Here is a 12,095-nt window from a genome sequence, read left to right as displayed (position 1 = left end):
TACTAAAAAGAAAGGGTTGTAATGTAAAAAAAAAAAAAAAAAAAAAAAGTATGTGTGTGTGAGGGGGGGGGGATGTATCAGGCTTGCTAAGTGAGGCTATCATCAAGTTGGCTAATTACTATAATTAGTAATTATTGTGAGAATGATTACATAAATTCTATTAATATTGTCTATTGTTATTAAAATGCTTTTGGGTAACACAAGTAAATCTGCAAGCCATTCGATTTGGTCAGTCAAGCATTTAAATACATTTTAGCATTTCTGTATAGTAAACGTACAGATTAACTCTCAATGTACCATTTAAGTAGTTTTACTATGATTATATAGAGCAGCAGCAAGCGCATTCACCATTAGGTTGCTATTAGTGATGGGAATTCCAGCTCTTTTCAGGGATTCTGATCATTTGGCTCAGCTCAGCAAAAAGAACCTGCTCTTTCGGCTCCCAAAGGGCTCTTTATTTAGTACCATTTGTGGCTTTTAGAATTCAGCCAAATTTGTCAATGTTTTGATCAATGCCTGGTATGTGTGCACAAATATAATGAAATTATTCAAAGTAATTAAACTAAACCATTAAAAAAATTAAATTCAAAACTATAAAATGCCACATAATATTCAGTTTTGTTAAATCACACTATAATTCAAATTTACACAATTCAAATAATTTTGTCTTATTAAATTTATGGCTCCATAAACCTTTCTGAAATACCATAATTTTTAATTATTTTTGGTATAAAAACAAAAAAAAACCTTGTAAATAACTTATGTATATGTATGAATAATTTATGTAAAAACATAAAACACTAGTTTATAGACTAGTTGCCATGGCTCATAGCCCATAGACTAGTTGCCATGGCAATCGATACATTGTATGCAAATTACTTGTAAAGGTTGTGCTGTCTATTTTTGCTGCGCTAGCAATAAACACGTTGAATAGAATGCACTATTAACATGCTTGTCAAAAGAATATCAAAGTAGGCTTTTATTAAACATATCAAGAAGTGAATTTCTCACCTACGGCTTTAAAACAGATATATGTTGGACATGATTCAAGTTAAACGCACAAAAGCAGGCACACGGACACTTCATATTTAGTAAATCTTACTGAAAATGGCCGATTAAGCAGTTTATATTCTGACATCTTTTTCTAGGTTTTGTTATATATATATATATATATATATATATATATACGCAAATTTTTATATTTATATGTGAAGTAGTAGTATGGGTATTAGCATGCTATAAGGTGTCTGCTGTTTGCATTTCCACTCTCTGCAGATTTCTCATACAAGAGAAGATAGGATTTCATTCAGGCTGCACAGAATAATGAACGGAGGCTTCCTTCAACCAGCAGCAGTCACTGTATATGAATACTACTCTATAGGTATGAAGCTGATGTGCATGCAAACATGTAATGATGGTTTAAGCAATCACACTTGCGTTTTTGGTCTGACTTACAATGAAACAGGCCAAACTCATTTATAAACTAAAATTCCAAAGACTAAAGGCTGATTTATACTTCTGCGTCGGACCTACGCCATAGGCTACGCGTCGGTTTTCATTTATACTTCTGCGTCGACGTGCAATTACACATGCAGACCGCTATTCTGCAGTGTCCATGGGCATGTTGCTGGTGTAACCAAAAGTATCAAAGCAAAAGCCGTGATGTGATGGCGGCAAATAAAGAACAGATCATTTATTTAAAACTACATAAAAGGAGACGACAACGGAACAGGAGAAGATGGCTCTCTTTCAATCTCCACAAGGACTTGTACCATGGCAGAACAGCATTGTTTGTCGCGGACAACTAAGTGATGTATAATGCTATGTTGTATAATAAATGATAAGACACTTGTTCTTTGCTTTGTTTATTTTAAATAAGAAGGTGTAACATTAAAGTATATTAAAGTGCAAAAGACACACACAAAACTCAAATACATACAGAGGGAAGGGTTCTAGCAGACCAATCACAGCGCTTGCGGTCCGCATAGAATTGAGGCATTGTTACATTTCTGGAGAGGTGCACGTCAGGCTGCGTCGTAGGCTATGCGTGCTACTTTTCAACGCAGAAGTATAAATCAGCCAACACCCAAGAGTGCTTAGTTCCAGTCTGAGGCAGACGCTGAGATGGCGGCCGTGTTTGAATGGGCGGTCTAGAGCAGGAGGCTAAGGAAGTACGCTTTCTTGACGCCCCTATCTCCCAGGTTGGTGTCTTTGACGACACGGTGGAAGAAGTTGCGCAGCAGTTCTCCACGGTTAAGCAGCAGATGGAAGTCTTCAAACACATCCTGCCTCTGCATGGGTCAGACCCTGGTCCTTCACCCCCAAAGCAGCAGCCTTCATCTGCTCGTCACCGTGGAGAGCCTTGACCCTCAAACTCATGCTAACGTGTCAGAGACCAGGATTGGTTTGTGGCAATAGACCTGAAGGACGTGTACTTTCATGTCTCGATCCTTCGAAGGCACAGGCCATTTCTTCAGTTTGCCTTCGAAGGGCGGGCATATCAGTACAGGGTTCTTCCCTTTGGGCTCTCACTGTTTCCTCGCGTCTTCATGAAAGTTGTGGAGGCTGCCCTTGCCCCACTCAGGAAAGTGGGCATTCGCATTCTCAATTACCTCGATGACTGGCTGATTCTAGCTCACTTGCGAGAATGGGTTTGCGATCATAGGGACATGGTCCTTGATCATTTAGCCTGACTGGGACTTCGGGTCAAATGGGAAAAGAGCAAGATCTCACTCGTGCAGAGTATCTGTTTTCTCGGCGTAAAACTGGACTCAGTCACTATGACAGCACGTCTCTCAGAGGCTCATGCTCAGTCAGTGCTGAACTGCTTAAGAACACTCAAGAACAGGACAGCGGTCTCGCTCAAACATTTTCAGAGGCTCCTGGGGCATATGGTGTCTTCAGCTGCGGTCACGCCGCTGGGACTGATGCATATGAGACCGCTTTCAGCTCTGACTTGATACCGAGTCCCGAGATGGGCATGGCAACAAGGCACACATCGTGTGAACATCACACCAGAGTGTCGCCACAGATGTTTCCAAAACAGACTGGGGTGCTGTATCCAATGGGTGTGCAGCTTCCGGTGTCTGGACCGGGTCCCCGGCTACATAGGCATATCAACTGCCTAGAGTTGTTGATGGTGCTTTTGGCCTTGAGAAGGTTTCAACTGCTGAACCAAGGATAGCACGTGTTCGTCTGGATGGACAACACAGCAGCAATTGTGTACATTAACCACCAGACTGGTGTTTGCTCCCATCCCATGTAACAACTCGCCCACCATCTCTTACTATGGAGCCAGCACAGACTCAAGTCTCTGCATTCCACTCACAGCCCAGGTGACCTCAATTGTATAGTGGACTCCTTCTCATGACAGGTCATGCTCCGAGGCAAGTGGAGGCTTCAACCCCAGACATTCCAGCTGATTTGGAGTCGATTCGGCCAGGCACTTGTAGATCTGTTTGCCTCGCCAGAATCCACCCATTGCCAGTTGTGGTATTCCCTGACTGAGGCCCCCTTTGGCCCAACAAGACTTGGTTCTCGGCGCTTGTGCTATTGGCATCAGCCCCTCCCTGGCAGGAATGGACCCTGAGGAGAAACATTCTCTTCCAGGGGAAGGGCACAATTTGGCACCCGCGCCCGGAGGCGACCAGAAGGAATTCAGAGACATTTCACCTGCTGTGGTGAATACTATTATGCAGTCCATGGCCCCCTCTACGAGGCGGCTGTTCGACCTGAAGTGGCACATTTTCGTGAATTGGTGTTCTTCCCACAGGAGGGATCCTCGGAGATGTGGCATCGGTTCTGTGCTATCCTTCCTCCAAGAGGGCCTGAACAGGCACCTGTCTGCTTCTACACTTAAGGGCTTAAGGTGTATGTGGCTGCGATTGCAGCGAATCATGACACTGTAGATGGCAGATTGGTACACTGTAAGATCCAATAGTTTACTTTACTTACATTTAATTAGTTATCTTTACTTAGTTGTTAAACTTACTAGGTTTTAATAAGTTGCAGCTACTTTCAAGGCAAATAAGACAATTTACTTACTGTTTTGAGTGACACTTACTTTAAATATTCAAGTAGCCACAAAGGAACCAATGACATTAATAAACCAGTGAGAGGCAGCAGTGCACTAATATGTTGCTAATGTGCAACATAACAACAGAAGAAGAAAAGAAAAATAGTCTTAATAGACTTTTCACCCATTTCCTCAATGTCTGCAGTTATCTTTCACTAGTTGCATTCACTCGTTTCCCAAAGTCATCTTGAATGTTGAATTGTCAATTAATCTGAAATATTTGAGAGAACATCACATAAGCTAACTTCATAAATTGATGTTGATTTTCCTAAAATGTGTGTGTTTTTTTTTTTTAACTCACCATTATACTGATTAGCGTTCCCTTTGGTTGGGCACTTGGAACTTCGCTTATGTTATTATAATTTTTTGTTCTTGTTAATGCAGCAATGCATTATGAAGTCAGAGTTTTTTGATTTCAAGGGAAGAAAGTAAAAGTTGGTAGCTTTTCAACAATGACCTATCTTCTAATTAAAGCATTTGTGTATTTTTTGTGTGTTTAATAATGAACGTTTTCATAAATACCTCGCCATGCCTCTAATTGGTTTTATATAATCCTTAAATAGTGTGTGGTAATATGCTGAAGTCACACACAGACTTAAACATTCAGAAAGTGAATCACAACAATGGTAACAATTAAATTTCATTTATTTTCATTAATTGTAACAATAACCATTTTATTTGCTCTTTTTGTTGTGCTACTATTGACACAAGACAGCAAATAAAATTGGCAAATAAAATCAACAACTGTAAAACAAAGCAACTGCATAATTTATTCTGCCGCAATGCACTCTGGGAGTTTATGAGTAGATATAATAAGTCATGAGTAAACCAACATGAAAGAATCAAGTACCCCCTACAGTTATTTTTTAGTTACTAGAACTCTCGTGTAAGTAAACTATACTAACTAAGCATTTGTCAGTACAACATACTATTCCTATTTCACTTTACTTCGTTTTTTCAAGGCAATCGGTTTGCATGCTTTTTTTTAAGTACGTCCACCTAATTAGATTTTACACTGCTCTCTGTGAAGACGGCCTTCCTGACTACGCTCACTTCTGCAGTCACTGGATGCAATCCTGATGGCCTGTCAGGCCAGAGGCTTACCATGCCTAATGGGAGTGAGGGCTCACTCGAACAAGGAGAAATTGCTGCTTCGTCAGCTTTAATGAATGATGCCTCTCTAGCTGACATTTGCAGAGCTGAAACCTACACCTAATACATTTGCCAGATACTACAATCTGCGGATGGAACCAGTCTCATCCAGAGTCTTGAACGCTAGTTCTTAGACTCAGGTGACTGGTACGGTGTAGAGCTTGCATACGGCGCGTCCCCCTGTCTCAGGTGGCATATGTGCCCATTGAGCCCAGTTCAGTTCCTTCTTATGAACTCTGGGCTACCTTTCCATCACTTAAGCACTTTTTATATGGCTGAGTTCGGCGGAGGAACTCGCTGTTAGAATACATTCCGAGGTAGGTTCCCTTGAGTGTCCTTTCGTTATGGACTAGTGCCCCGTATGTAGTGGCTCCCCTTGGTGGCCCCATATGTGTATTATTCCACTAGTCTCGCGTAGCCAGACCTTCAGACTGACGGCAGAAGGTCTGGGAACCTTGGCCGCTTTGAATGGCAAGGACCGCCTAAGAGGCTATATGACTGGCAGATAAATCAACCAATCACGTTTCGTTTTGTGCTGCGTCATGTTTAGGGGTGTGGAAATGTCCCCACAATAACAGACTGTGTAAAACTTGGACGTATTTTAAAGATTCTATGTGGCGAACTTTAAATATTTCACATACTTTTGAAAATCCAGCGTTTGATAAGCGCTCATCGCTTTCTTCAAACATGAAGGGGTTTGGCATCATGGCATATTTGTTTCCAGGCAGAAAGTTAAAAAATGCGACACGCACGTCTCCCGGAAATCCTGTATAATTCAACCAATCTGATGATGACTTCAAAACTCCCAAACTGTTTCCAATTTTATGTGCCGTATGCATCAGACTTTCAGCCAACAGTCCGTGGTCGTGACGTCTGAGGCTGAGACTATTATTCCACTGACTTGTCCCTTAGTATTCAGTGTCTCCCCTAGACAGACATTGATCTGTCATGAGGTTCTCTACTTAGGAGTTCTCCCCTTATGCGGAGCCCATAGAATCTTCCCTATGTGGTGCTTCCTCCTGTACGTCCATAAGTTGATCTTCACGTTTTAGTTCCCCTCCATAGTGTTCTTTCCGCCACCAGGGGAATGGATGCTTTCCCAGCGTTAACTACCAAGACTTTCAGACGTTACTTATTCTGTTTTCCTAACAAAATGAGGCTGAGGTGACCTCCAACTTCTTGGCGGCTCTCCCAGATGTTGGAGAGCGAGGTCATAAGTCTTGGGGGTTGGAAGGTTACGAGGAGGAGAGGTGCATTTGGTTGTGACACGCTGGCTTGTCAACATCTGCGAGTGAAAATAGCTGCACGGCGTAACTTATAAATTTATTAGGCAGTCTATTAGCGAAAGTGGTTTTCTCCCTGTAATCAGATCATGTACATAAAAGCAAATGTATGAAGTAAAAAATTATTATCATCCAAGTATTATCATCCAAAGTAAAGGTATTAAAACATACATATCTACTGAATCCTTATTAAACAACGTGTCATTATTTTTAAATTATCATTGTAATTTAAACAAACTAATTTATTACATACACTGAAAAATTCACAGTGAGCCACTGACATTTTACTCCTTATAACTATGATTGTTTTGACATTACTTTCACGGCTGACTACTTTAATATCTCTGATGCTGCAGCACAATGAATGCTGTGTGACCCATGTAATGCCATTCTTCCATGTTTAGAAAATCGCTGTTTGAGGTTTTATCATCCAACCCGGAAGGAAGGAGCTCTTCAGAAAATCTGTAAGAATGATGTCTGTCAGTGTGCCGAAGGTAGTATATTTAATTGTAAAAGTAATTCTAAAAAACTGCAAAGAAGACATACAAAGATATATTGTTAATCAACAGCAGGTTAATTTCTCTCTCCGTTGCTGAAACAGAAAACTGCAGTCTTCAAAAGAAGGAGAAAATTCTTGAGGCTCACCGTAATAAGAAAGCCTGTGAACCTAAAATAAATTACGGTAATTGATTACATGTGTGTGAATGTTTTGGTGCAATGAGTGAGAATGTTTTCTTTTTTTTTTCTATATAATTATTAGTTAACGTGGCAATCAGTAAGATACTACATCAATCTAATCCTTTTTTACAGTTTATAAAGCTTTAGTTTTGAGAGAACATGAGGATGCCTTAACGGTCAATTACGATATGAGGATTGAACTTGCCCTCAAAACAGGTATATCTCCTCACTCCAACCACAGTATGTAAACAATTGTAAATTCTGTCCATTTAATGTTCTGCTTATTTCAGCAGTAAGATGTAAAGTGATTTACAGATGTTCTGCTGATAACTTGTATAAGTTTAATCCATACAAAAACAAGCTAATCACGTCTGCTCTTAATGGTCTTATCAGACACTTGTGATTTTGTTTTGTTATGTTGTATCAGTACTAACTCAGTGCCTCAGAGGAAGGGAGAGAAATTCAAACATGTCACATGTCATACATAAATTTGTGTAGGTCCAGAAATCGATGTGGAGGGGAAGCAGCGTACTTTCTCCTTACAGATCTCTTGCAAAGAAGCTTTGGATCTGAAGCGAGGTGAGAGCTATCTGGTCATGGGCCAGGCTGATGATGTCCAACTAGAGGGCAGAATGTAAGTGCATTTGACCTGGGATCCAAAGTGTGTATGTCCTGATATGAGAATGTGCATCTGTATTGATAAGAGAGCTTGAAATATGAAACACTTTTTGAATAGTCAAATGTATACAAACCGTCTCTTTTAAATACAGTTATATTTACTGCTTACATGCTGGTATGGTGTAGGATTAACTTTGAAACATTTTTTTCACAGATAAATTGCTAGAAATAATTACAAAGACATTGAATCAAACACATTTTTAAAGTAAAAAGACTGAAGTAGTATTTTCTTGTAAAACATACTCTATTAACCTTTTTATTTACAACTTTGAATCATTCTTTACAGTGCTGTAAAGCAGATAACACTGACTTTTGCAAATATGCCTCGTTCTATAATAAACCACTTTTGCCTGTTTACACTTTAGTTTGTCATGTAAGCCCCTCTGTGACATGCACTTCCTCTGATGTCTCCTCAGCGGTCAGTATGCTCTGGGCGAGAGGACGTGGTTGGAGTTTTGGCCCAGCTTGGAGCAGAGCAAGACTAGCACTGAACTCAGAGAAAAATACAACGGCATGTTGAGTCTCCAGCAGGATCTGCGCTTCGGCTGCAGCTAATTAGTCAGATGCCAGACTATTGCTTTGCGATGCTCATTGACAAAATGAAATGTTATAAAACAGAAAAATCAGTGTCGCTTCATTTACAACTTTAAATGTATGTTAAACATGAGTTATGAGTTAATTTTGACTGTTGCTTTTTTAGTAATTGTCCTGTTACTCAGCGATTAATCAATGTATACCTAAGCATGACTTGTTTACACACCACCATTCCAAAAGCAGTGTTGTGACACACACATGTCTAAGCAAATATCCATAATAAATATGGTCAAGCAAGATCATCTGTTCTGATCATCCCCTTATTCACTATCCAAAACAACAAACTTTTAGAAGGTACTGATTTCTTACTGATGCGGAAATGCAATTTTTGAACTCAGATTATAATTGATTAAATACTTTTTACTTCAGAGTAACCTTGTTGTGCAAGTTCAATTTTTCCAACAATTCAAGTTCAGCAGGATGTAAAATTAAAATCAAATAAATGTAAGCAAAATAGCATCCTTCTTTTTGGAGAGAAATGTGCATTTGAGTATAGCGCAGCACATCAGACTGTAGTTCATCACCTCATAGTGACACTGAGCACAAATAATACTGGTATAGAAAGGTCAGAATGGACTTTGTGGAATGAGTGCACATGCAGTAAGTCCATTTTTAATGCTCTTTTTTTGCAGTTTTTCTGCAAAATAAAGGTGGGGAAATTCTATTAGGCGAACATGTTTGACATCAGTCACATTTTTGTACAGTTCATCAAAGTTTGCATTCTTGACAGTCAGCAGTATGTAAATTCTAAGGGAGGTTGTCTATATTTATGCCTGCACTCATCCTCCAAAGATCCACAGGTAAAACACTTTATTTGTTGGTTTTGTGGGGGGGTTTTTTTTACTCTCCCTTTTTGTTTAAAAAATGAGCAGTGAGACTATCACAGCTGAAGACGCACCTGTTCTGCAACCAACTTGAACTGCAAATACCATTGAGGGCACTTCTTATGAAAATGCTGCTGTAAAAATGTTTCTTTCACTTTTCTGCACTTTCACTTCTGTACTTTTAGCATACTCTTGAAACATTGCGGTACTGCGAGTACTGTTGGCCCTTGCATAATATTGCATTTGATGTTTCTCATTTTTAGCTGCTTTCTGCTAAATGAATAAATGTAAATGCAATTATCCCTATTGCTTAGATGCTGAATAAAACTTTGGTTCTGTTTTAATTCAAATAAGGGGTCCTAAAAACTGAAACATTAACTGAATCTGACACGTGTTGTTCAGGTTTTGGGTTGATGGTGAGCCAAATGATGATAATGGAATGGAAGACTGCACTGACCTGAACTGAGGCCTGCAAAATCTGTCTTGAACAACTGGAATGATCTGTCATGCTCACTGAATAGAAAAGGGGTTTGTGAAAGTTCCACCCCTAAATTTTGTGATATTTCATGATGTGTTCACTTTTATGTTACAGACAATAATAAAACATTAATAAAACAATAATAAAACAATAATAAAACATATTTTTATGCAATCGTGCCATGTCACTGCCAGCTGATTTCATAAATCTCCATCATGATATCCATTTTGTTTTATTATTGTCTGTAATGTACAAAATGTGGATGTACAGATGAAATTTGTTAGAAGGTAACTGTAAACTAACAACTAATAAACTCACAATACACAGTTTTTCATATAGTGAATAAGTATCAGCTATTATATGTATTCATATACTATCTTAGTAAATAAATGGCAGAACACTGAGCTCTACATATACACAGAGTAAATGCCTGTGTGAATATCCTGTTGCCACCCATTTGTGTAAACATGTAAACTGAAACATGAAGGCATCTTTTGAAGGCATTTTTCCTACAATCATCCTCTCTGTCCCAGCTTAAAAACATAATTTATTCCCTTCCAGTTTATTGCCATCTATACAAAGGTCCAGTAAGGCCTGTTTAAGGGTGTTTGAGTCTGTATGCAGAGAGTTTCAAAGTACTCTGTGTCTAAACTAATGAAGCCACTTCCTGTTTAGGGTTAGTCCTATATTTAAAATACAAATGAATATGTGCCTATCATTCAACCACAACTCATCTGTGAACACATGCTGTCAGACATAAGAGCGAACAATGGAATTAGAAGACATTTATGAAAATATTGAAAATGAAGATATGAAGGACACGTGTGCACCTCAAATACAGAGTCGCTGCGAGGATGAAGGAAAAGCTCGAAAGCAAAGTAAGCAGAAAGTTTCATTTGAAGCAGAAATGGAAATGAGGAATGATAAATATATAGTCATTTCAATCTTCTTTAAAAAAAAAGAAACAGTAAGTGTTTCTGCTTATTTTAACTTTTCAGCATATGTTCTTATTTGCCTACATGTATTGTTGAAATGTCGCCGTCATTATCAAAGAATATACATTTTTGTGGAATTGTATATTATGCAAAGACAGAGGTGGATTTGAGCCTTTATATATACATGTGTATCTCAATAAATTAGAATGTCGTGGAAAAGTTCATTTATTTCAGCAATTCAACTCAAATTAAATAAACTTAATAAATTAAATACACACAGACTGAAGTAGTTTAAGTCTTTGGTTCTTTTAATTGTGATGATTTTGGCTCACACAACGTCAGAGGCGTCTTACCTGGGCTAAGGAGAAGAAGAACTGGACTGTTGCCCAGTGGTCCAAAGTCCTCTTTTCAGATGAGAGCTACAATTCACTAAAAATGTTTTTTTTGTTGGTCTTATGAAGTATTCTAATTTGTTGAGATAGTGAATTGGTGGGTTTTTGTTAAATGTGAGCCAAAATCATCACAATTAAAAGAACCAAAGACTTAAACTACTTCAGTCTGTGTGCACTGAATTTATTTAGTACACGAGTTTCACAATTTGAGTTGAATTACTGAAATAAATTAACTTTTCTACGGCATTCTAATTTATTGAGATGCACCTGTATATATTCTGTATTTATTTATATATATTCAGTGAATTGTCATTAATTGATATTTGTGTGTTTTGGTGGTGTTTGTCAGGAGGAAGTAGATGTTTGGTGTGGATCACAGTGGGTCTCGGGCTCATTTGTGTTCTTCTGCTGGTCTTCATCATACTGCAGCACATCACCATCACAGCAGAGAGAGACCTGATAAAGAGTTACAAGAACACAGTTGAAGAGTTCAATCAAACCATCAACAGCTTACAGGACAGTTACACTGATCTGATGACTGAAAGACACCAACTGCAGATCAACTTCAGCTCTTTGAGTCAGAAGAACCTGGAGTTAGAGACTGAACTAAGAAATGTATCTGGACGAGGTTTGTACAAATCAATCTATATGTAAAGTTTCACTTTACAACACAACACAATCAATAAAATTTGTATTTGTTTGTTGTATTTGTTCGTTGAAAGGAAATGGCATGCTTTTCATGTCCACTGAGTTGAAGAACTGGTCTGACAGCAGACAGTACTGCAGGGATCGTGGTGCTGATCTGGTCATTATCAACACTGAAGAGAAGCAGGTGAGTTCAGTGGCAAATGCAACTAGTTCAAGACCATTATTTTGTGAATTAACATATACTGTATTTCAAAACACATAAAACAAGTAATAATAATAATAATAAAACGTCACCAAAGTCTCATATTTAATCTTTATAAAACTGCTTGAAAGTCAGTGCCCACAATAATATATATAT

At 38.6% G+C, this 12,095-nt stretch overlaps 2 protein-coding genes across 2 annotated transcripts in view; both read left to right on the top strand.

Moving 5' to 3' along the window:
- The window catches only part of LOC107749249 (complement C3-like), a 25,001-nt gene extending 16,302 nt beyond the window's left edge, over positions 1–8,699 (top strand). Inside the window, exons 36-41 of the mRNA XM_016564345.1 lie at positions 1,276–1,381; positions 6,915–7,004; positions 7,112–7,192; positions 7,321–7,404; positions 7,687–7,822; positions 8,283–8,699. Coding sequence (XP_016419831.1) covers positions 1,276–1,381; positions 6,915–7,004; positions 7,112–7,192; positions 7,321–7,404; positions 7,687–7,822; positions 8,283–8,421 — 636 coding nt within the window. The 3' untranslated portion in view covers positions 8,422–8,699. The remainder of the gene's footprint in view (positions 1–1,275; positions 1,382–6,914; positions 7,005–7,111; positions 7,193–7,320; positions 7,405–7,686; positions 7,823–8,282) is intronic.
- A 1,832-nt stretch (positions 8,700–10,531) lies between these two features.
- LOC107749253 (CD209 antigen-like) overlaps positions 10,532–12,095 on the top strand; it is a 3,961-nt gene continuing 2,397 nt past the window's right edge. The window contains exons 1-3 of the mRNA XM_016564350.1: positions 10,532–10,640; positions 11,439–11,717; positions 11,812–11,921. Coding sequence (XP_016419836.1) covers positions 10,532–10,640; positions 11,439–11,717; positions 11,812–11,921 — 498 coding nt within the window. The remainder of the gene's footprint in view (positions 10,641–11,438; positions 11,718–11,811; positions 11,922–12,095) is intronic.

Source organism: Sinocyclocheilus rhinocerous, unplaced genomic scaffold, assembly GCF_001515625.1.
Source record: "Sinocyclocheilus rhinocerous isolate Xijiao unplaced genomic scaffold, SAMN03320098_v1.1 scaffold1341, whole genome shotgun sequence".
NCBI classification, from domain to species: Eukaryota; Metazoa; Chordata; class Actinopteri; order Cypriniformes; family Cyprinidae; genus Sinocyclocheilus; species Sinocyclocheilus rhinocerous.
The sequence above is the reverse complement of the archived record's forward strand: the minus strand, read 5'-3'. Positions and strand labels throughout refer to the sequence as shown.